Source organism: Trichoderma breve, chromosome 3 (genome assembly GCF_028502605.1).
Source record: "Trichoderma breve strain T069 chromosome 3, whole genome shotgun sequence".
In the NCBI taxonomy this organism is placed as follows: domain Eukaryota; kingdom Fungi; phylum Ascomycota; class Sordariomycetes; order Hypocreales; family Hypocreaceae; genus Trichoderma; species Trichoderma breve.
Genome location: NC_079234.1, coordinates 867496 through 892679, shown reverse-complemented (window position 1 = coordinate 892679; position 25184 = coordinate 867496). Strand labels below are relative to the sequence as shown.

At 47.9% G+C, this 25184-nt stretch overlaps 4 protein-coding genes across 4 annotated transcripts; 2 read left to right on the top strand and 2 right to left on the bottom strand.

The window, feature by feature from the left end:
* Positions 1-10473: 10473 nt before the first annotated feature.
* On the top strand, positions 10474-11799 carry T069G_04700 (alcohol dehydrogenase groES-like domain-containing protein; the record flags this gene model as incomplete). Its single annotated transcript, XM_056171910.1, has 5 exons — positions 10474-10661; positions 10711-10826; positions 10888-11058; positions 11117-11248; positions 11324-11799. The coding sequence occupies 5 exons, from the start codon at positions 10474-10476 to the stop codon at positions 11797-11799; spliced, it is 1083 nt and encodes a 360-aa protein (XP_056028768.1).
* Positions 11800-15298: 3499 nt separating this feature from the next.
* T069G_04699 (glycosyltransferase sugar-binding region containing DXD motif domain-containing protein) lies at positions 15299-16511 on the bottom strand (the record flags this gene model as incomplete). Its single annotated transcript, XM_056171909.1, has 2 exons — positions 15299-15997; positions 16095-16511. The coding sequence occupies 2 exons, from the start codon at positions 16509-16511 to the stop codon at positions 15299-15301; spliced, it is 1116 nt and encodes a 371-aa protein (XP_056028767.1).
* Positions 16512-19609: 3098 nt separating this feature from the next.
* On the top strand, positions 19610-22297 carry T069G_04698 (uncharacterized protein; the record flags this gene model as incomplete). Its single annotated transcript, XM_056171908.1, has 4 exons — positions 19610-19636; positions 19729-20782; positions 20827-21699; positions 21750-22297. The coding sequence occupies 4 exons, from the start codon at positions 19610-19612 to the stop codon at positions 22295-22297; spliced, it is 2502 nt and encodes an 833-aa protein (XP_056028766.1).
* Positions 22298-22947: 650 nt separating this feature from the next.
* Positions 22948-24830, bottom strand: T069G_04697 (protein-tyrosine phosphatase domain-containing protein; the record flags this gene model as incomplete). Its single annotated transcript, XM_056171907.1, has 5 exons — positions 22948-23543; positions 23607-23876; positions 23977-24128; positions 24283-24619; positions 24695-24830. 5 exons carry the CDS (start codon positions 24828-24830, stop codon positions 22948-22950), a joined length of 1491 nt encoding a protein of 496 aa, XP_056028765.1.
* Between the last annotated feature and the right edge of the window lie 354 nt (positions 24831-25184).

Genomic DNA, 25184 nt, shown 5'->3' with positions numbered 1-25184 from the left:
TTCTAAACTCGTAGACGCCATAACGATAAGAGCACTGCTGCATTTACGGCTGTAGCGACAATGATGACGAGACTATCATGTCCATATTACTTCTGTATTTAGTCGATTCATCTACCGGACTCGCGGAACCAGCTCTCGGCCTAATCTGAGTAATGGGCAGGTAGAGCATCTTTGTTGCTTATACTATTGATCTATGCCTCCCCGATGAAGCTATTTATTATCTGCTAACTTGACCTAAGTAGCCTTTTATTATACTTTAAACTCGAAAATTGATCACTTTCTGACGATAAGTGTTCCGCCTTTGTCTAGTTGAACAAAACGCAACAAGTAAACAGCCACTTCTACAGCCTGCGATCAAAGTCAATCCAATCCAAAGCGATTTAATATTTCGCCGATCATATCCATTAAAGCTTTTAATGCTCCTTTGTAGCCATAGTAAGATTGTATCCATTGAATGGGGGAGTGTGTCAAGTATTTCCTCGAGAAGGTTCGGTTGTTCATGATACGGTCAGAGTATCCATTCCCTTCTCGGCTCAGAACTCTATGGAAATGCAATAACTTCCCTAATGTATTTAACTCGTTATATTTAGAGTTTGCCAGAGGTCGGGCACGCATCAAGAGATGTGTCCAAGGCGATTCGATGAGCCTGTAGCTCATCATACACACCATCTTACCATGAGAGGGCTCAACAACACGGTGGTAGCGAGTCTGAAAGAGCCCTCAGCGCATCCAGCTCATTCAAAATAATGATTACTGAGGAGAAATTGCAGAGTGATCCCCGTGGCTGATTTTTATCTGTTGGTTAGTTGTCAACGGTGTCATAGTCTCTGTCAAGATCTAGTCTTGTTGGCAGTCTTAATTACACGTTTATCGGCAATCTGCACATCGCGCCGTCACAAGCTTGAAGTAAGAGCTATCAAACCAATTTTTTTAGCATCTCTTGAATACTTGGAACCTGCTGTTTTTGGTCGGCCAAGTGTCGACGTATCTCAAGTTGTATGGGCTATCAATGATCATCCAAATCTCAAAAGTTTCGAGGCATCATCGGAGGCATCAGAACGGCAATCAAGTGGAGCTTCCCGATCACAGAGCTTCCTAGCCTTCAAGGAGTTTACATAACAATTACATTACTAGTATTCAGAAGGATCCCTGCAATGTTTCGAGCTCCGGGATGCTCCCGCTGTAAGCCAACTTCATCGACACCATATTTTATGCAAAGCTCGTGTACTGCTATGCATTTCTTAGAGGAATATTAGAACTGTGTCCCGAGTTGTAGAGAAGATTTGACATGCTCCCACTGTTAACTTGTGCAAATGTATCACTATTAATACGACATTCTCAATAACCAAAATGGCTACCTCACATGGTTACGGAATAGAGTGTGTTGGGAAATGACCAATGCTAAGAAATGTGCGGCATGCGAAAAGGTTTACCATGATCCCAGGATGCTAACTATTGTACATATGCTGTGAGGGCCGCTGGATGCTTCTCGAAAATGGCCGAAAGTTGAGAAGCTTTAACTTAGTCACAGGCTGGTAAGGGGTTTTGGACACCAACTAGGCTTCATTGACGCGGATGAGCTCGAAAGAGATAATGGCTGCTTTTAGTTTCCCATTCAAAATAGTGTATCTGGAACTACTCTCCTAGTAGTTGTCCCGCTTTCTATGAAGGTCCTATCGGTAGAAGACGAGAGTGAGAGGAGTGCAGAGGGAGCCATGGGGACTCGAGCAACTGGCATCACAGCTCACTGTAAAGTTTCCATGCTAATTTCTTTGTTTCTATCTTGGTTGGCTTCATAACTTATGAAACGAAGTTGTTTACGCACACCATTACAAGAATTACTTTTGGCTAAGACCTTATAGTTGAACGTAACATCCCCGGTACCTATCTTATGCTTGTCTTTTACACAAGTTCTTATTGCATTTCACTTCAAGTCGGCCACCATAGAGTGATGAGAGTCTTATATTGCTCAACTAGGGATGTATCTACTTCCACTCAACCATCGTCCGTTTGTTGCCCCGGCCTGATTGTCCTGGATGCCTTCAAATCGCATGATGGTAAATTACGGCAACGCTGCTATACACATTATATGCAAGGGAATCCAGCAATTCACTGCATGTGGCCGTGCGCAACCAGCGGTGAAAGATCCTGGAGTCCTACCCGCGCGGGAGCAAGCACTGAGCAAGGATCCAACATTTACTTCCTATCATCAGCTGAAAAGTGGCGATACCTCTTCTCTGACCGTGATGAGTTATTGCGCGTAACTCCGATGGTGTTTTCATATCGCCGTGATTACCCCTCAAGAAATCCTAGGATTCGCCAAGGACCACGGTGCATTGTTGGGGCAAACTAGACGCGAGGAATGCAAGGACAAAGGCAAAGTTCGTTGATATGGCCAACAGGTTAATAGAACAGCCGCATCCTCCCAAATCTGAAGGGAGACTTAGCTGCATATCATTGAATGCAAAACACCTCTCCTCATTTATAACAGCCCACTGATATTCCGAAAGTCACAGGGGATACCACACCGGAGGAATATTGGTGCGAAAGTATGGATAAAGTTGATTAACAAATAGGGTAATATCCTAACTCGCAGTGTCTACTGCAGCCTTGGTTGGTTAGTGAGTACGTGTACTCCGTCTATCCTTGTGTTGATGTGTGCGCTTGCTTCCGGATCTTGTTCGGAACCGCGGAGGCTTTTGCCTCTCAAGAACTCTCAAGTCTAGAACGGTCGAGGAGCATGATGATGGCGTTGAAGGCGCTACCCGAAGATTCCATCATCCTTGTCTTACTAGGCAAGGTCGAAGCATGGCCAAGGACTAGGCTTGCTTGCCCTGCACGAACAGCGCATTTGCATTAATAGCCTGGCACTTGCAGTATTTCCATCCACTCAGACGTCTGGCAGTTGAAGTGGCAAAGGTAAAACAAAGAAAGGGCAATGGCCCTTGACCTTGCCAAACATGTAAGCGCTCTCGACAGCACGCGTGCTTGAGTTGGGCATGCCGGCCGTGGTCCCGAACCGAGAACAGCTGACGATATCAAAACCCAGCAATTTATATGCATTGCGCATCATACAATTGTTGACGACCGGAGAAGTTTCGGTGATTTGCTGATGATATATTCGAGGTGCCGGCGATACCGCTGACGATACTCTGGCTGTTCGGCACCGGTTTCTATTCCCTTGTTCTCTCACAGCACCTGCGCCTCATGCATGAAAACCCTTTGTCTGAGCATTCCATGTAGCACTGAAGCGTTGATTCCGTTAATACCTGCTTAAAGGGCGTGTATCTCGCGTGCATTGACTAAAACGCCAAAGTTACTAGGCGGTGGGTTGCCGATACGATGAGACAATACTCTGTAAGCGCTACCTCATAACATTTGAGGGTTTGCCGCTGCGCCTCGCTTAGGATCTCCGACAACTGTGCATCCAATAGCTTTTTTCACCTCTGTCACACGCTGTAGGGCCAAGTTAGCGATAACAAAGATGCCGCCATGTGGGATAACATACATTGCGGGAAGCATGGTGGTTAACTCTATCTCCCCTTGGTCTAACGTATCAGGGCTCTCTGTCACAAGATGGCATTTCCGTCGTTTCATAATAAGACACCTAGTAGAGAGTCAGCTATAGATTACCTGAGCTACTTTCCCGCTCCAGTACCGCACAGACAGATTCGGACCACTGATCGCTGTCGGAGGCGCCTCCGTGTGCTAATAAGAAAAAACACCCACAAGGCTCTGTGGCAGCCGAGGTGATGAAGCTTGTCAGTCAATCTATTGGAACAAGCCATGGGGTGCGGAGAAAAGCGCCAGGATTTTCCAATAGCTTGACATGCCCTACGGGAATAATGGATGCACTGCTGCTGCATGCAGACGTCCTGGCCATTTGCGAATAGCCCCGGACTGCGCTTTTGAGTTTCTCTCATCCTCATTGACAAATACCAACAGCCGCCCTTCTCCGCAACATTGCTCGTTGTGCTGCAGACCCCGCAGCTAATTGTCGATCAAAAGCAAGACTAGGTCCTAATAATAGACAATTCTGGCCGGCAGAAGCGCGACCTTAGCTGAAATGAACATGGTGGTTTACAGCTTGACATGGAATCCATGTGCTCATGAAAAGCCACTTCATAGCTGATACGTCACGACAGCTGGACGTTGTCTTTCTTTGCTAGGTTTTACTGGTGCTCACTCTCATACGCACAAAGAGACCAATGCCACCGTCATAGTTTAAAGTATTCCAAGCCAACCCCAGCAGCCAAGCATCGAGAAGACCACAAGGCGATCTTTCCTTGTCCACCCCCCTTCTCTTTTTGCCCTCTCTCTTCTGTTATCGGCGCTACGCCATCCTACCGATGTAGGCATATCCGTAGTCATGACGGAAGTACTCCGTGAGATATCGACGTATTACCTTGCAGCACCCTTTCCCCTTATCTACACCCCCAACGGTGCTTCACAAAGGGAGTACTCCAGGGATCCTCGATGGAGTCGTTACGGACTTGGACAATACTTTTCAGGTCACAATTTCGGTCTGCGAATGACCGGCTCTCGGTATCCCCCGACCCCAAGCCATGTGATGATGAGCATTTACAGCGGTTTGATAGACACTAGGCCAGTCTGGGGTACGGAGTGCATGCTCCGTACTTTGCTCGGCGTTGAATGGAGCGCCCCCACAAATTGATCGTGGGAGGGTGTGAGTATGCGTATAATTGCTGCATGGTTGTGAGTTGATCCAAGTGTCGAAGCCTAGAAATGTCATCTTCGGCGGCTGCCTCAGTCGCTGGACAACCCACGCCCTTCCGGGGTCCATTTACCAGGCATACTTACCGGTGATATCTTCACTGAGCAGTCGGCACGACTGGCAACGTGCTCGGCGGGACATTCCTGGGACTATCCCTGCTTTCGGAACGACACTTGATTAGAGGGATCTGCGATGATCGCAGTGAGACTGACGGCATACAGGCTCTACGAACGTAGAATGCCTTCCTAGTCTCCGAGAGGCATGCCGAGGCTCTTCGGAGGACACGAACTGTGTTGGGCTTTTGTCTCCGCACGTGCAGACTGATACCTAGTTTTGGAACCTCTGGAATAAAAGTCGCACATTGAATGTATCTTCACGTTCGGTGATATTTGATGAGCTCACCTATACGTATGAAGCTGAAGATGATTGGTAACAATTGCACCGAGCCAAAAACACAAACATTTAGCGTAGTCATTGTAGCTTACCAAGCACAGCGGATGAAGTGAAGTAGATGGCCATGGTTGCGCTTCACTGTCTACTCCAATGTACCTAGTATTGCCTCTTTTTAGCTGCTTACTTATTAGTTATTACTGAGCTTTCTGGGACTATTTCTGATACGAGGGAAATACGCTCCCGACGGGAACGGCTATTTGTGGGCGGATCAACATTCTTGTTACTTATATGGAGCATCCCCCTGCTCGGTGTCCAGTTCCGCCGCTCTCTGTTTACATTGCTTTGCCTCGTTTTCATAGTAATGACTTAATTTCCTATACGGGAATCTGAAAACTTCTCGAATGTAAACCCAGTTCTCTGCTAAGCGACTGTACGGGTCCCTGTGGGATTTTTTTTTTCCTTCCTGAGGGAGGCAAAAACGGGACCGCCAGCGTCGTCATAGTCGCCGATATTACAGCCTCGGCTCCTCCAACTAGGCTCCGAGCCTGGCACTTATACGAGTACTCTTCATAATCTTTCATTCCAAATATGCAGGCTGACGCTTTAGTATGCACCTAGTTTTACTCCTCCATATTGCACACGCGTGAAAAGCGTGAGACGCCAAGCATACAAGTCGACGCCGGGGATGGCCGCTTGTGTGTTTGCCTTACTTTTTCTGGCATATAGCACGCAATGCACAGCTATACGTTGTATCGTGAGTCCCGTGATGCTACATATTTTCCTATTGAAGCAACTCTTTGCGGCTCTCCCAAGCGACCATGTATGATGTAGGGATGGGACGGGCGTCTCGATCAGCCCTATGCAATGCTGCGTCTCCACGCTCCTTTTGGCAGCCGTGTATGTAATATCGCTACGGCGAGTATGTATTCGTAGTATGAGTAGCTTATTGCAAGTAGTATCCCGCTCAATTTTCCGACTTTGAGTTAGCGAGCGGCCCGTGGTGGACTTCTCTTTTGACATGCTACCTTTTACAAGTAGGCCCGATAGATGGAGAGAATTTAAGTACACTAGCAGTGATGTTATCCTCAGCACGGAGCAGTGGCTGTGTCTCAGAACGATCCCGATTACTCCGTGTATTTGAAACTGATAGGCCGGTTCAAGAGGCGAACCTGTTTGGGAACTTACACATTCTCCCTTTTTGTCATCAGCATTTGGGATCCGGCGGAATTGCGAGATTAGGAATATATTATACAAATATTTGTATGTTCAGTAGTGGGTTTATTTCGCGCATCCTGCTACTCAGTGGAGTCTTGATGCTTACTCGTACAGAGGCGTGGGGGGAACTGAGTCAATCCCATGCATGAACAGGGACACAGCCCGCCGAAATGCCGGACGATTGTACATGTATTGATACAAATCCCGTGTTGCGCCGGGCAGGATGCGGCTACGGAGCATCTTTTATCGTATTTTGCGTTTTGCATCGCGTATATCGTATATGTATGCGGGTGTCAGGAATTGTGCAAGTAAGCCCTGCCAAGAGGGATTTTCCATCAGCCGTACTCCGTAGAGAAGCATGACTTGGGATGCTCCAGCCTTGTCGATCAATTCTGTTAAGCGAGTAGATTGCTTGCTGAATTGAGCGCTTATTTACAGCTGACAGGAAATCCTCAAAGCAGGTTTTGAATCATATCACTTGCAAGTTGGGTGTGTTCGGACGAGGCTGAGGTAGGGTGTATGGAGTATGCTACTTTACTCCATACCCTAGAACAAGCTGGAACTTGGCCAAGAATCCGACAGCAAACAGTTTCTCTCAACCCATTCTCTCATGCTTGGAAGAATGTTGGGCCAGTATCAATAGTAACATGAATCGACAGAGTTAATTTTATTTCACGATACATTAGTAAGGGACGTAGAGCGCGAATGAGACATTGCAAAGAATGGAACCCGCCTAGGACTAACTAGGAAGTCCATTCCTTTGATCAATTGAGTTGTGTTGACATTGGCTTGCCCAGAAGCTGGGCCTTGGATCTCTATAGATGTTTCCAAGACAAATCAGCTTGCTGGGGGATCAATTATGTAGTGTAGCAGTACAGAAGGGACCGTTAATAACAACTCACCATCGATTTAACCCATACTGAAGGGAAACAACATAACTCCACTCGGACAAATACGTTGAAATTAGATTTTATGCTAACCTAAAACAATAGTCATGTTAAGCCTTATCTCTGGATTCTAGGCTAGCTGAACCTGATGATCTGCGGTTCTGTAAAAGGATATTCGTCTCGTGCCAAGCATTCTACTAATTCTATGTCGAATAAATTGAGAGAAACTCTCGATTAATCTTCGTGGACCAGTCTACCATTGTTAACTTCTTTGAACAATTGAATGACATAACAAAAACAAAACAAGGGCAGTATCATAAAAGTTTATATTTCGTGTTTAGTTGATTGCTGCGCGTCTTTGCCCATACGCGGCTTATGTGAGACTAAGCATTTGTAGTATCCTGTTGAGTTGATTCGGGGGGAATAAACTATATAGTGATTCAAATGACCTGAGGATGCAATGTCAAATTCTCAGCGTTAAAATGATGGAATTATACTTGAAGCGCCCATGATGAAGCTAGTTTGTTTCGCACCATAAGCAGTTCCAGAGCATATATGAAATGAAGATAGTTGTTTTTGAGAATTCTTCTCGCATTAACTCGGATGCCATTGTTATGGCTCTTTAAAGAGCGTGGGAAGATAGACTTCAGACTCTCGTTCCAACTCGGCCGAAAGTGGATAAGATGCAAGTTCTCTCACTCAATCTTTGTGACAGCTAGTGAGCATTAGCGAAGCCGTAAGCTTGCCGCAACCAATGCAATCTTAAGATTCTATGACTTATTTATTAATAATCGCGAATAGTTGCAATAGATGCCGCCCGAGCTAATAAAAAGTAACACAATAACATTCATGTAATATGTTAGCGCTGAGTACCATGTAGCTGCTTCGAATCTTCCCCCCAATTATAGACAAAGTAGACTCCAATTCTCCCAAAATGGCGCCTATAAGTAAACATCTTGGGTCGCGATCAGCAAATACTATTGGGAGAAATATCCAGATAGCTGCATCATTATATGATCGTTAATTGACAGTCATCTCATAAACCATTAGCTCTCTTTTCGCCCTAGACCTCATGTCTCTCCTTCAAGATTGGCCTTTTGTCGCCTTGCTTGCGGCAACTCCCTTGCTCATTGAGCTCTGCAAGCCTTCAAACTATCCTCTGAGTGTCGATACGAAACGTCAATCACGATGGAGCTCATTGCTCAAGGATCGAACTTGGTGGATGCGGGCCGCATTACCCATGTATCTATTGCATGAGTTTGAAGAGCATGGCTATGATTTCTTGGGTAGGCGATATGCGTTCCAACCGTATTTCTGCAAAAATCTGGTAAGATTTCCAATGTTTACTTGGAACACTACCGCAAGTCTCACACTATTCTTTTTTTCCGAAATAGGGATTTGAGAATGTTGAAGCATGCCCACTAAGTCCGATTGTCGTTCTGTTTGTCAACGGTACAACCGTATGGGTGACCGGGATTGCTGCTCGGAATAACATCCGGATAGCGAGAAGTTTCTACGGGTTTGCATTTATAAACGGCTTGACACACGTTATTCCTTCATTGGTTGTTGGTCCAGCGTATAATCCTGGCCTTGTCACTACATGGCTATTGTTCTTTCCTGGAGCATACTTTGCCCTACAGTGCCTAGGTAGTGCTAAAAGAGCGATTGCAGCTGGGGTTCTATGTCACGTCGTATTGATGGGCTCAATGAAGCTTGCTGCAAAAGGGTTGGTCGCTGAGTGGGTTCTCTGTGGGGTGCAAGTGTTGAACACCATTTTGTTGATTGCGTTCTAAGTCAAATCAGAAGCTGTCGATTATATCGTGGCTTCTATTTCTAAACTTGATTGGAGACAAAGTTGTATTCACTTTAGCTAGACAATAGGCTCAATAATGGGCGAACACTTACTACGAGACGGTACTAGACATCGATAGCTATCTCAATCAAACGGGGTTCCGGTGAACCTGGAGATATCACTCCATAGCAATCTCAAACTCATCGGCCGTGGAGTAGTATGTGAATATAGCTAACTGATCGGCTTATGTATTCAAACGATAAACCTATGATGCCGAAAGGCGGTGTCAGGAACGGCGGCTCAAAGGAAGAGTGAGAGAGTCAGGGTTGAAGGCGGCACGGTCATTCTCACGGACCACGCAGCTAGGATTACACAAAGGACTGTATTTATCTCTGACCTTCCTAGGAACAAAGGGTAGGTGGCTCCTTCTTATATCCTTTGTTCAATCTCTCTAGGCACCTAGCTGACTAGTTGATAACTCAAACGCCCCTATCCGGGTTTAAAGAAGAAGGAGGCATATCCTTTGTGACTGGCCTCTGACAGGCGGCCTGTGCCTGTCTTGGTTTGATGACCATCAAATCTCGCGCTAGAATCTTGGAACTAGAAAGACATAGTCCTAGCTTGCTAGTTAATACTCAGTCAAGAGGTCCAAGATCTGATAAATCGCTGACAGACGCGTTGAGATTCAAGCTGTTTGCAGTAGAGCCATTGTACGATGCCCAATTGGACCTCTCCAATTGCCACCCCATATGAGTCCGTTATCCGTAAAAGTAGCGTATAACTAATGGTTAGGGTCCTATTGAACATGATTAACTGAATCTGTGAGAAACTTATGATGACAAGGAAAAAAATGTCGAGGGTTTTTATTGGGTGGAAGCATAACTTATAAATTGGGCCGAATTAAATCTGTCTACCTATTCAATACCACCCTCACTGTTCTTGCCCGACTTATACTTAAACTACTCAGTTTCACATACGTTCAACTGTCACAGCGTGCTGAAATTATAAATCGCCGAGCCAAATTACCTCGGCACGTATTAGGAGGATATCAAGGGATTCGGCATTGGTTGGGAAATCCGCGATCCTTCATTTCCACCGAGGCACGAATATAATGCCTTGCTGTGGTGTGGTGTCGCCAAAAGCAGCAATTCGGATATCCGAAAACCGTTTGTCATCACAGCTTGTAGCCTTGTCCGCCGGTAAAGGACCAATGCAACAGCCCGGCAAGATTTGCTCGCAATAGTCCAAGGTGCGGACTTTTCCTTAGCCCTAGTCTTCTAGTCCCGCAGATCTCCGCTGCGGCAAAGCTTGGCGTTGTTAATCGCGATTCAGGAACGGAGGCTCTAATTACACGCTAAGACGGCCTGTGATATAAAGACTTTGTCATTCTAATAGTTAAAGCTGGAATGTTGGATTGAGTTATTGTCTTGTGGTGTTTGACGATCTCAATCATGGCGGAAGAAATGTTTGCCGTCACAGCGCCTGCTTATACTGATCCATCCCGTTATGAACTCTCCAAGGTGCCTCAGCCGACAATTACAGAGGATACAGATGTAGTTATAAAGGTTCATGCTGCAAGCATTAATCCAGTGGATGTGAAGAAGGCAGCAGGAGTCTTCAAGGTGGCCGTCAAGGACTCGTAGGTACAAATTTTCCTAGGGGCAATGTCTGAAGCTGACATCTCAAAGTTTTCCATACAAGGTCGGATATGACGCAGCTGGTGTAGTGAGCCAAGTTGGGAAGGATGTAAAGACTTTGAAAGTTGGTGACGAGGCCTATACGCGATTGCCAGAAGTTGGTAGAGGTAGGTGATGATTGACTTCCATCCAATGCGATACTGCGGCAGAACTAACATTGCGATGCAGGAGCTTGGAGCGAGTATGCCAAGTGCTCGGAGGAATATGTTGCTCTGAAGCCCAAAAACATCACCTTTGGTGAGGCTGCTTCATTACCGTTGGCGGGTGTCACGGCGATACAGGTTTTACGGCAATACAAGGGTTCGCTAGAAGGCAAGACTGTCTTTATACCGGCTGGCTGTAAGTGATCCAATTTCCGATCGAAGTATCAGATAGAGAAGTTAACCGCAGTCAAAAGTGAGTGGCACAGGAGCGTATGCGTGCCAATTGGCGAAGAATGTCTTTCACGCTGGCAAGGTGATCACGACGGTTTCGACAGCCAAGATTCCCCAGGTACCTGAGTTGCTTGGCGAAGGAGTTGTTGATCAAAGTATGTCCCGGTCAATCATTCGCTACAATGCAATAGCATTGGTTCGCTGCACAAGATTGCTAACTCAACCATCAGTTATCGACTACACAAAGACAGACCCATTGTCAGCGATCCCCTTGCGCTCTGTCGACTTTTTGTTCGACACTACCGGTCAGGCCATGCAATTTCTGCCCCTTCTAGTCCGGTCAACAGGAATGGTTGTATCCATATCAACGAAGCCCTCAGCTGCAACACTTCAAGCATCGAGTGTTATGAAGCGGCCCGACAATCCGCGTATTCCTTTTTACGGCCGAATCTTTCTTGATCTCGGGGATTCGATTAACAAGCTTCGGGCCTACTATTACGGCGTGGAGTATAAATATTGGTTCTTGGCTCCCAATGCAAACGATCTTGACACTTTGAGGAGCTATGTAGAGGAAGGGAAGCTATTGCCCGTCGTTGGCGCAAGAGTTAACATGATGGACATTGACCAAGTACGGGAGGTGTGTCAAGTAATTTATAATGGGAAAGGTGGTCTAGGTAAGACAGTCATTGAAGTGACTAAAGAGTAAATATTGTACTTTACACAATACCCGCGGTTTCAGGGGATTATGTTGATAATTTCCTTTTGTATACTAGATACGCATATACTTAATTGTTAGGTTGCTGAAACTATATGTAATTCCGACAACAGTTGTAGCCGTGAATTGTTCCAATTGTTGGTCTTCTGTTACGTTTCAATGTCATGCACCTCCCTCTGCCGCAGTCTTATTCACGCCATCTGTTCCAACCAGGTCTTAGGCCAGGTCTCGGTAACTTCCTCCTCTGCCACTCTAGTATGTGGGTTTCCACTCTATCAATAGCCGCGTCCAAGTCTCCTAATTTGCCTTACCACAACAAAAAAAGAGTCAGTAGGCGGCGGAGTTTGGTCATAGGACAATAAACAACGCTTTCCAGAGTAAAAACGAACTGAGTAACAATTCCAAAGCCCGCCAGCCTCGGCACATCGACAGTTGGGGCCACGGGATGAAGTGACCCACAAGTGGCCAAAAAGAGAGATTCATTCGCACCGAACGGAGCCGGAGCAACGGCTTGCGAATTACGGTCCGCTTTTGCTCCGGCGCCGTGTCCTCGTCACAGCGCCTTTGTTCGATATAAATTTTCTCTGCTGCAATGGACATTCGACGTGTTCAATTCTTCAAAAGATTATGGCTGTGCAAAAGTCATGAATTTATCTGTGTTTACGCTAAACATTACAATTCTTCATCAGGCACGAGTTGTGGGTCAGAACATGGCCAGCACGATTGGCTACTTCTGAAGCCGCCGCCTTAGACGGAGGTCTAGTATTTTTAGCCTTTAGCTGGTAGATGGCTTACTTGTGGCATGGTGAATCTTCATACAGATCCGGTGCGTAAAGTCGTCAAGATCCGGATGTGTGATGGGCTGACTTAAAGCAGACGATCTGAGCATTGAAATCTGGTTAATCTATCCGAACATTGTCCAAGATTAGTCATTACCTTCGGGTGAATCTAAAAACTTGTAGTCGCCACCTTTGGCTGATCGAGATCTAGGGTCGTTAAAGGATCTGGCGGCATCTTATTGATCCTACGTGTCAGCTGTCGATCCCTAGTCCGATATATACACTTTTAAGTTTGCTTAGTATTGCAGAGCGACTGTGCGCTCATGATCATTCAAATCCCATTTTCGCTGCATCTTTCTGCTCACCACGTTCTCGAACCGTACGATGGAATCGCCAACCCCGTTTCTGACCACAACTCTTCAAAACCCTAAACCACTCCATCTCGACCCCCCTTTCGCATTTCTTGGCTCATCTTGAACCCCCCCCCCCCCCCCCCCCCCCCCCAAACGCGTAATCACTATCTCAATACCAATAATATTTTTCTGCAACAACTCAAGCCATCGCTCCGGGGCTTCGGATACCCCACACGGCTCAGGTCGGCCCTTTTTGCCCGTGTATCCCATGATGGACTCTTCGCCGTGCTTTGACAAATCCTCGAGCTGCCGAGAGAGAAACTCGACCGTGTCTTTTGATTTTGACTCGCAGCATATCTTGGCCCTGCTTTAGACCTGTGAAATGGCATATTTTCAGGTAGGCGCTACTTTTGCTGTCGTAGGCTTGGTCTCGACATAGAATACCGGCGGCAGGTAATGCCTTGTTTCGTATGACGTCAAGTATGTCAGATATATGTAGGCAACACAGTTAAGTACCCAACGTATAACCTACTGGCGATGCTCGTTGTCTATTTTGGTGGGTCATGTGTAGGAGAGAATATCAATTTCTTCACATATAAACACGTTACATAGCATTGATGTAACATGGAGGCTAGTTTCTCATCCTTCAATTTGCCCATATGAAGAAGTTTTCTTGTTTCCATCATCAGTTGAATCCGTTGATCTAAAAACCTGGGTTTCAGACAACATCCATCTTGAAATCAGTGCAGCAAACCCCGCAAATCGTTCCAAGAGATAGTAGTAAGAGCTATCAGATGAAATAGCCCAAGGCTGTATTTAAAGACAGTTCTTGTCAATTATACAGAATGTACAAATCACCTTCTCATCTGGAGAGATGTCAAGGATATTGATACACTAATCCTCCGAGTTTGTTTGTCAAACCCCAGCACTTCCTCTCCTCCATCATGCCAACTCCGGATTTGGACCGGAAATAAAAAGAAATTCAATTTCCACTTTACCAAGTCATCTGTATCCATACAGAGAACAGTATTGATGACCTATCTCATACATTTGTTACGCGTCTACACAAATGTCTCCAGAGAACTCCGTCAGCAACAATCCACACCATGACACACTCCCAAATCGCAGACACGATATATACCCACTTACGGCTAGCCAGCGTGGGGAATGATCCAAGAGGCTTGGCAGGGGCATCGGTAATACGAATTGCTCCGAAGGGGTGTTGGATGTCATTTTCAAGCCACTCGTGTCCAAACTCCAACGCCCGCCGAATGCGTTTGGACGAATGAAATCTCATGTATTTCATGTACGAAGCAGCAATTTTTTAAGGCAGTGCATCGTATTCAATGGAGAACCCTCCTTGAGATGGGAAGGATGCAATTGGCCTATCTACATGTACTTTGGTGGTGGAAAGTTCTTGGAGAGCTTTGCTTGAAAAAAAAAAAAAAAAAAAAAAAAAAAACCTCGGTCGGTCTCAACAACGCCACTTATATCACAGCACCCAGATATATTTTTCCACCGTGGAGACAAATTCCCAAAAAACCACGTTTCAAAAACGCCCATCCTATCCAGATTAATGACGAGATAAGACCCTCCCCCGAAACTAGAACAATACGTACAATGTATGCAGTATGTAGAGGAAACTAGTTACGCTTCTAGACCCAAACACAAACGCCTTTTTGCCGAGTTCAATGAACGACAGGCGCATTGCGGAGAAAGATGTAACCAACGGCCGAGGAGGGGTGTATGTCACTTGAAAGCATGTTGCAGAACATTGAAGAGGGCATACGTAAACGCATTTGCATCTGCCGTTGGTTTTTGTCTTGGCTAGCAAAATCCTGCATGTCAGCTGCCAACGCCTGCTGCGTGAGATGTGAAGCCGTAGCAATTGAATTTCCAAGGGTTATTTCGATGCTGCGCTGCCTGTCTGGATCATTCTGCTGCTCGGTCTCGACGCTCATGTTCATACTCAACCTTGCTTTGAACTACTAATGTAGTTTGGTGTGATTTTACCTGTGCTCTACCTAGGGTCCTCCATTGTAACATGTGAAGATGCGTGCATCTGGGTATCAGACAATGACAACGGTTGTTGACTTTCAATTACAATCACGTTCTAAAGTAATGGATGTCTGATTTTTATCGTTATTCAATTATTTTGGTATATTATTAGGGGTGCACAAATTGCTCCCAGTCTAGTTTGGTGAGCATTCGGCGTTGTCATATCATTATTCCCTTGCACCGTCCCTGATTATTTCAACAAAAATACTCCATGCAGTAAATCAGAATTCCCTTTTGACCAAGATGCTGCCATTATCACAATATATATACGTAGAAAAAGTGTCCACACCTCCCTGTCTTCTATGCCAGCTTGCTCTCCTTGACTGCGTATGCGATGGTTGATGGAACCTTGCGGAGGCAAGTTTCGCATATTAATAGTAGCAGGTAGTTGATGAGATATAAGCCGGCGAGCAGTCCTACTGCACCTGCGAGGAACCAGGTCCAGGGTCGTGTGCCTAGCCACATGAGGGCATGAGCATCTGCTTTGTGCCAAGTGGCGCTCTCGAGGTCGGTGATGTATGAGTGCAGGTCAGGAGGATCAATGACCTGCACAGTTGGTGAGGGCAGTGAAGGCTGGCCCAGCAGATAATCCTTGACAACGAGACTGAGGAACAGCGGTCCAGAAGACATCATGATGTTGGCATAAGGCTGGATCTCGGCCCAAAACCTGGTGATGTCGTAGAATAGGGGAAGTTTGGAGACGGCCGCGGCGTAGGCTGGGTGTCTGGCGGTTGCAATCATGAAGTCATTGGTGACGCCGGTGGGCAGCGTCGACTTGAACAGAGCATAGTGCTGTCCTGGGCCCTTTTCCAGCTCCTCAAAGGGAATGGTCTCGTTGCAGAAGGTGTCCATGTCGAGGTAAATGCCGCCATAGTGGTGGAGGACGAAGTAACGGATGGCATCAGCGCGTTGGATGGGGAAAGCGTAGCCATCCCAGTTCTCCACAAACCAGGGGTATTCGGCAGCAATGAAATCGCGAGCCAGCTCGTCAGTCCACAGCTAGAAGCGAGAAGATGCTTGTTAGAAAAAAGAAAAAAAAAAGGAGAAAAAGGGAGAAAAATGGCGTGTATATCTAGGGTTGCTTGGCTCGACTCACCTTGTACTCAAAATCGGCATAAGTCTCCTTGCAACTGCGCTGCGAGGCAACCCATTTCTCGGGGATAGTACTATTTTTAGTCGTCTGGTGCAGGATGCGAGGAATCTTGGGGTGGCCCAGCTCGTGGTCGTCGTCGTCGAACATTGGCGAGCTCCATGAGTCGTTGCGAGGGATCGTGATGCGAGGGCTGAAGAGTTCGTCGTTTCTGCGCAGGAGCGTGATGAGAGGCTCGAGCGAGTAGAGGAGCAGGCCGACGATGGTCACGTCGACGAGCAGGAGCAGGAACAGGGCGGCCTTGTTGAGTCTGGGGAAGCGAAGGAACTTGAGGGCCCTGCGCTGGGTCGACGAGGGAGAGCGAGACTCGCGCGCCGGGCGCTCGCCGCGCTCCTCGTCAAACTGCTGCTCGTTGTTGAACATGTTGTGGTGAAGGACTGGAAAGGAGTGAGTCGAGAGATCAAACACCACGAAACAGACAACCGAAGACGAAACACCAAGAGCACCGACCAAGAGAGCGTTAGGTGACCTCTTAAGTCCCGCAGCGCACGAGATTTTTATTCAGAGAGAGAGAGCCCTGGAGGCCACTAGCACCACGGCCAACAGCGAGTGAATGGAACAAGGGACGCTGCCGGGGCCGCTGATTGGCCGGGCCCAACAGGGGATTCGATGCGAGCCTGGCAAGCCTGGGGGGCCTAGGCCTGGCACGTTCTAGGGGCCTTTGTTTTAGAAGCGCCGCTAGGCTGCAAACCGCCACGGGGGGGACCAGCGCTTGTGTAGTATGTACATGGGCCGTCGGCACGAGTTGGTTGCTACTAGTGGTACTACTATACTGTAACTAAGGGACTTGATCTAAAGATGATTGGGAGACTGGAGTCTAAGAGGCTGAGAGTCTGAGAGAGAGGCGAGGTGGTGGCACGTAGTATCGAGCAGGTACCTGTCGGCCGCTGCTGTGGTGGCGTCTTGCTCCAAGTCGTGTCCCGTGGAACCATGCCAGGTACGCGCAAATACTTGTCTCGGCGCCTTGCCAATCTCAGATTAATCACAAGACCCCGGCTCAGCCCCCCACAGCGCTGGGCAGCCCTACTCCGAAAGGGTCGATGTGAGGCGTCGCTTATACGTGTATCTAGTACGGGTATAATTAAGCTAATGTACTGTAGGTGGTTTGGGTGGTGTAGTTCCTGGGTCCTCCTGTTGGCTGGTTGGTGCTCAGCGGGAATGGCCAGAGAGAGACAGAGAGAGAGAGAGAGAGAGCGCTGTCTCTGCCAAGGCTCAAGGCGACATCATGCGAATCTGGTCCGTCTTTCTGTCTGGTGGATTCATTTCAGGTTTATTTTGTCGACGGCTCCGACCTCCGACATGGCGGCCGGTCTGACGCGCGTTCGCCAGCTTCCAGCAGGATCTTGTACCCGCGCGTGGCCACGCACTGCATCGAGGCGGTGCCAAACACTGACGACGGGAGCCTCTTTGTCGCAGCCAACGATGACCATCGTCCAGTGCCTCTATTCGTTGGACTCGGAGATTGCTCGCTTCTTCGGTTTTGCACCATTTACCACCACTGGAGCAGTCCCTCGTACTGTGCTGGTGCCAGTTCTTGCAGTGTACACGCTGACGCATTTTCAGCTGCTGCTGGACCCTTTTTTTTCTTCCTTTTTCCCTTTTCCCTTTTCTCTCTTTCCCCTCCCCCTCCAAGTCGCCACCTCGTGCGCGCAAGATTACTTTTAGCCGGCGCTGATTTGCACTTCCAAGACCGACTAAAGACCCCCCCTTGATGGATGTCGTGTCGACCGTTGCAAGATTCGCGAGGTTCGGGCCGCAACATGTGCTCTGATTGCTTGGACTTGAACTTGGCCTCGGCTTCGTCCTACACGCCATCACGCTGGAATGCTGCCATCGTCAGCCTGTCATATCATGTCCTGTCCATATTAGATGGCCCTCGAGGGCAAGTCATGCGCTCTCTTGCTCTGGCCTCGCCGAGGCTACTAATGCACTCATCTCATTCCACAGGAATTCTCTCGAAAATCCCTAATCCCTATTGCGGGGTTGAACGGGGGGACTAGCGTACGAAGCCGTCTTGGGAAAAGTGGAAGATCTAGGATTGGTGTTGCAGTAGCCGATTGGACTGGAGCCTCCAACGCTGTTGATCCCGTTGGAGGCCTGTTTGCAATCCAAGCATCTCGCAGCCGCGCCCTTTGCTTGATGACGTCGGCAGGTACCGTAAATGCGTAGATACTTTGGAACTTTGGGACTTGGCAAAACGGTTCGCTAGATGAGGAAATGCGAGCGACCAGCATGACGCAGACGAACCCGCTCGGGATTGGGATTGAAACCCTCGAGGCAAATTGGACTGGAACCTGGAAGCCAAAAAGTGGGAGCCCACATGTTGAGCAGGGGTTCCAAATTGGCGCTCACTCTCAGCTGTGAGATAATCCAGGCACATGGCTGCGCGATAAGCTATCAAAGGGCCCGGGGAAATAGAACCGCCGAGCAGTCACCTGACTGCGTCATGTTCTAACAGGAATCAATCTCGCGCTACTGTACATAGGAGGGACGGGACCAGAATTTATTTCCAGAAGCCACGCATAATAGGGGGTTGCAGTACAGTACCAAAATACATACAACACCACCACACCGCACACGTCAATCAAGACCTGTAATATTGGTACAGTATGATGAAATGGCTGATGTAATGGGTACTGACTAAAGACAGTACATGCAGTACACGCAAAGGTCATTGGATGTGGTGGCTTAATAAGTGGCGAGACTGCTAAAGATTTTGAGGACCACATTTATCGATCATCACTGCTTGTACCTGTTCAAAGGATGTGCAAGAAAAAAGGAGCAAATCGAGAAATGACGAACATACAGAGTCTAAGCCAGACAAGCTGCATATACAGCCACACTAATCTCATCCAGAATACCGAGCCAACGAGCGTATTCTCCTCATGTCTCTGCGTATATTGCGCGTTTCTCGTGCGTGGCCGCAGTCAGACGGGATTCAATCCCCACGGAATTGAGTGATGCCAAAAAATAACCACATGTCATTTTATTGATTCTGTATATTTTTGTCTACCCTGGCCAGCAAGACTCTTTCTGACTCGCTCTCGTTCCGCTTCCCTTTACCCCTGTTACAGACTGTTGATCCTCAAATACTCCTGAGCCCCGCCGTTGCTGCATATGCCTTAGTCAGCCGTGAAACATGCGTGAAACGTTCACTTTTGCCTGCTTGGCAACGAGGGCCAGGCTTTGAGGCCTTGAGCATTTGTCCCAGCATCCATACATAGTACCAATGACCCAATCAAGCTACTGTCCCGCCTTACAGTAGACGCAATCCCACGCCAAGGGTCTTATCGTGATAGCCGCCAGTCTAAATTTAACTCTGTTGGCCTGGCCGTACTGCACGGGCTACTATCAGGGTCTCGGAGCGAGGCTTTGACGAGGGCAGCATCAAGAGGCTCGGAACGGCTAGAACCAGGTGCTCCGTATCTGTACTACCACATGACATTACCGGGACACTGACCATGAGTCAAGATCACGGGCAATGCCAGGTATGTGCTCGTACGGGGAATAAACACGCTACCCCACTACTCTGAGTGCCGAACAAGCAAACCGTGGACGCTGACTCCCGTTCAACGTCTAGGCTCTGCACCTGTCCGATGGGAGCAAGTGCACCAAAGAGGCTACCCATGCCGACGGTGTCTTCTGCTGGTTCCATTCTAAGCAGGTCTATGGGCTCTACAAGGGGTACAAACGACGCAATGCCAGACTGGATGAGCTGGAGAGCGAAGCCCCTCCCTACCTAAAGACAAGCAAGGTTCCTCTTGCGAATCAGACGTTTGAGGATGTTCAAGACCAAGAGACTCTCAGGACGGTGCATTCCCATCTCTTTGACAGATATGTCCTCACCGGACAGGTCATCGACGCCCGCAGGCTTCACCACACCCACTTTTATTCGCTCCAAATCGACTATGGGCACCAAGCATATCTCGACAAGCTAAGCAGCAACCGCCACATCATTCTTCGGTCTTTGGAAAAATTGGAAAAGCGAACTGCTGATGTGCTGTACCAGCAGGAGAAATGGTTCGCTTGGGTACGCCAAGCCCAGGAAGAGGAAGAGGCAACTCGTGATAAGGAGCAGAAGAAGATTAAGCAGGAAGCTGCCTTGTTCAAGCGTCACCGAGACAAGCTGCAGGCTAGACTAGAGCAGGCCAGGCGAGAGGAGGAACAGAAGAGCCAGGATGCCTATCTTGAGGCTGCCTTCCGGGGGCGTATGGACATGTCAGAAGATGATTGGGAAAGCGATGAGGCCTGGGACCCTATTAAAGACACTGACCAGGACAAGCGCAACCAGTACATTGATCTGATCAGGCACTTCCTCTGGATGGATGCTGCAGACATTGAGGCTAGCCAAGATCCCCCAGCCGAGCCCAAGCCACAGGTAGAAGAGGCCGCCGAGCAACAGCAGGAAGAAGACAGCCAAAAGCCCTCCAAGAATGGTAAGAAAAAGGCAAAGGCCAAGCTGAGTGCCGCCAAACCTGGCGATCGAGGCAGCACCGGCGACTCCTCGACAGCCGACAGGGGACAAGACAAGCTCATGGCCATGCAGCAGCAAAAGAAAGCAAAGAAAGCAGCCGATGAACCGATGCCTGATAAGAACAATATTGAAACCGAGCAAGAGATGAGAAAACGCCTGAGTCAGGGAGTCGACAAGAAACTGGAAAACGGTTGGGGTTTCCAGCTCGTTGGGTCGTTGGAGAATCCCCACGAGACTTCACGCCCCAGGGTGCCGCCACTGGTGAAATGGCCGACTCCCCATACCTGTTCTATACCAAAGCCAATGCTGTGGAGGATGAGATTTTATTCCCAGACGAATTGACTTCTAACAAAAAGAATGTGCATTTTCGCGAAATCAGAAACCCCGTCAGTCGCCTTGAGCACTCGGGGCTGCCTGGTCACAACAAGTACTGGGAAAAAGGATTGACGGCGATTCTTGCCGGGGAAGATTTTAAAGAACCGTTTAGCAAGGAGATGGATACCGATGAAGACAGTATGTGGGCGCTTCCTGCGATTTGGAAAAGCGGCTTGGAGAAGCTCCTACAAGGAACTCTCTCAGCAGAGCAGCGAGAAGTCCTTGAGGAAACTGGCCTTGACGCCATCAAGGAAGGTCAATTAATCGCCGATCGTCTCGACAGTGCGGAATCGCCTGATTGGGTTTATTACATCGCCGAGTTAATGCAATGGCTCGAAGTTGAATCATTCGACGATGACTACTACGGAGATTATGGTTCAGATCCGTGGTCCCACGGATTTATCGTTCAAGACATGATTCTGGCTTTTTCGACCATGGCCATGTTTTTCCCAGAGGTGGATACAACGGCCCATGTAACGGCGTTTCTCAAATCAGACCAGTATGAGGCGTTCAGGAACTCTGTCCTATTTGATCCCCGAGAACGAAGCAAGTCTCGGCCCGATCGAAGAAGTAGAACAAGCTACAAGTACCGTGACCCGAAGTTCTGGACAGAGTGGAAGGCTGTTTTGGAGCAGGACCGCCACTTTTCGGATATTTACCCGTTTGACTGGAGCCTTGCCATCCGCCCCATCATTGCTAAATGTCAGTACCCTGTATCAGCTCCGAAAGAAGTATTTGCTAACAAATCGCAGCATATCGAGCAGGAGTCATGGTCCCCGCACATCTGGAAAATGACGGCCGAATAGTCCCAGGCGTGGCCACGGCGAACACTGAGCCTCACCGCCCGGACACACTGGACCTCTTCATCAACTATGACGATCCTGGAAGACTATTTCCGATAACGTACCCACCCCACTTCACCGGACCAGACAAATGGCCAAAGTTACTGCCCATTGCCGAAGATTTCGCAGAGAAGCACCAGAATGCTCGTTTCGCGCTTCTTCGAATCTGGACAGCGCGGCACTTTTACCCACTCATGCTGGGAATGGGTAATCGACAGGCAACCAGCTTCCGGGATAGCGTCTCCCGGCCCTGGGAGTGGAAGTTTTTGCCCAAGGACATGCCGGGCAGCGAGCTGAGCATGCACAACACCACTGCCAAAGCTCTGGAAAATGTCAAGGAGAGGCTTGAAGATCGGATAGCGTATAGGGGCGATTTGATCCTTGTTATGGCGGAGGATGTGGCTGAGTTGTTGAAGAATTGCACGGCTGCGACGTTTGCGGTGCAGACGAGGCCGTGATTGAGGGAGATTGATCTGTGGAAGAGTTTTATTAATGTTGATTTGGGTTTGTTGAGGGAGTTGGATCCTGTGTGGTTGGATTGATGTTCTGGATCTGTCTAGATTTGCTAAATAGACTTGTATCTTGGGATCATATACACTCTTGTCTGGTTGGATTGATGCTTAGATCTATCTGGATTTGCTGTAGCGATAGACAATGGATCCGTTACTCACCTGGCGAGCTATCTTGTTCTATATCGGCACTTATAGTCGTTAGGATAACAGCGATGCTACAATTTCATTATAACGACGGAAAGTATTCCACTGCGTCTGTTTTTTAGGCACAACTTCATTTTGCTAAATAAATATATACCGTAAGATCACTTACAATTGGTAGGATAACCGCGATAAGTACAATTTCAATTATAACGACGGAAAGTATAACAATCTCTGCTCTTGTGTGTCTGTCCCTTAGACGAAACTTGCCATCTACTTAGAGCGTCTCCAGCGTCATGACCAACCATTCCAACTGTAGAGTCTAGACTTGTAAAGACTACCGTCCCACGCCCTCATGCTACCAGATCTAGAGCCTTAAACACTTGCAATCTTTGAACCCTCATGCTGCTAGATCTGTAACCTCAACTTTTGGAATCTTTGAACTCACTTGCCGCTCATTCGAAGTCGTCTGCGTCCTCATCTATAACACCGTACTTATCGCACCAAAGCTTCCGCATAAACTGGTAGATGAATCGATACTGCTTTTTACTCTGGACCATGCTACAACGCTGCTGGTGCAGGATATCGACTGTGTTACAGATTAGATCAGGGCCCTCTGATGGTTCGTCAAATCTTTCGAGAACTCCGAGGTTGAGCTCTCTTATGAGGTGATCGAGAGCAATAAAAGAACCCGTTCTGCCGACACCAGCGCTGCAATGAACAATGCGCTTAATCAATGGCGAGCTATGTTGTTCCGACAACTTTATCAATTGGAGAAGGCTGTCTAGGTCGTTTCGAGTTGGAACACCAAAGTCGGGCCAGCGCTTGTAAAGAAAGTGCCAGATAACACGAGTTTCTTTTTCTCCTCCTTCTTTGTATACACGCAGCACCAGCATGCTCTTTTCAATCGCACCGCCTGCAATGACCTCTCGTGAGTTAAAGGTAAGATGTGCCTTCCAGTTGTCGCCCCATATATTATCGTCGTTAAAGGTCCAAGTAGCATTTTCTCCATACATGGGCAAATACTGAGCGCAATTCTGTTCACATCCACCTGTCGGTGTGAGCTGAACGATAACTACAGATGCAGATGATGGGGTTTGCTCAGCGATCATGCGCCAGACGTGATTGAATGACGGTTCGGTAGGTCCTTGCATAGCAATATAGTGCAGCGGGGGTTGATTTGGGCTAGACGACGTGAGAGTAATAGGAGAAGTGTTGATGTAGTCGGGTTTGTTTTCGGGAACCTGCAGCTTAACGCGATTTCGCGCCCAGGGACTAATATTCCCATAGCGATCCATCTTTTCATTCGGTGACTTGTACTTGGCCCATAGCAGCTCCAGCTCTCGCTCTGCCATGCTCAGTTGCCGAAACTTGACGTTGATGTCTGTGCGATGGCGTGCAGCGTTAGCAAAAAGGCGAAGTTTTTGTAAATGTATAATAGTGCATGCATGGTCTTAGCGACTATGTGACGAGATAATACGCACCGTACTCCTCGAGCGATAGAAACCTTGGCAAGACAGGCGACGGTTTATGAAGCAACGGCGCGACGGCTGCTTTGTGCGCCCTTTCTCTGGCCCACGATAGCAGCGTCTGGCTGTAGGGCGTTACGAAAAACCTCTGGGCACCAGGATCGGCACTTAATTGGATAACTGCGTCCTCTATAGTTCTTGGATGCGATAAAAGTGACCTTTTTTTCGATGATATAGCGGTATAGCGGAAAAAATTTGGCGGCGCATTTCATTTCTTTTATTATAAAATCTTGTGTGTGGCCTTTCCGTTGAAGTTCCAACCTCCAGTTCACGAGGAGGCGGGCCAAGGTGAAAACTCCCTTGGCATTTCCAATGATGAAATTCTCAATATCGCATGGAACTTTATGAGGATACAGGACATAGTTGATTATTAGTGCGTGACCATGTAGTCGACGTATTGTGTCTTCGATGTGTTTTCTCAACTGCGCATTGCGTTTTTCAGATGCTGATGATGCAGGATCGCTGATGGTACCTGCTACTTTAGACCTAATGGAGGAGCGAGGCATGCAACATAGCGAAGCTGAATCTGGCTGAGCATCGTCTACACTTTCATCAATGTTGACGACATGCTTGGGTGTTCCGAAGGGTGGTTGTAGTTCTGATCATGATGATTCCAGTCAGCATCCATTTATGACTGCTACGTTAATTGAACTTTATTAGGAGAGGCAGAAACCTTTCAGATTATCCTTCAGCAATTGAAGAAGTTGCTCGTGAATCTCAACAAGCCCCGGAACATGTTTTTTTCGCCCATCCATGGGGTCGTAAGCCTTGTTGCCACTCCTGCTAAGCTCAATCATCGTGCACCACATGCTGAACTTGTCGCATTGGCGAGAGGCCCAATTATCTTTTTTAGCGTTAACAGCATCTTCTTGGGCTTTTTCATTCTTCGAGAGTTCTTGTAGAAGTTCCTCGCAAGCCAAGGCGATATTCCTAAGCGGTGCAGTGTCTTTAGGGTATTTATCGTATTCCCAGCCCATCATGACTTTGCGTGTAGCGGCGCTCCGCCAAATACCGACTTGTTGATAAACGTGTGTTTGAAGCTATGTAGTGCCGTCCAAACCTCTTGATACTAGCATACTAGGTAGGTTTGAGTTCTGAGCTGATGGCAGAGTCTCAAGTATAAATACATGTACATGTGGCGTGGTGACGAGAATGAAGGTGGG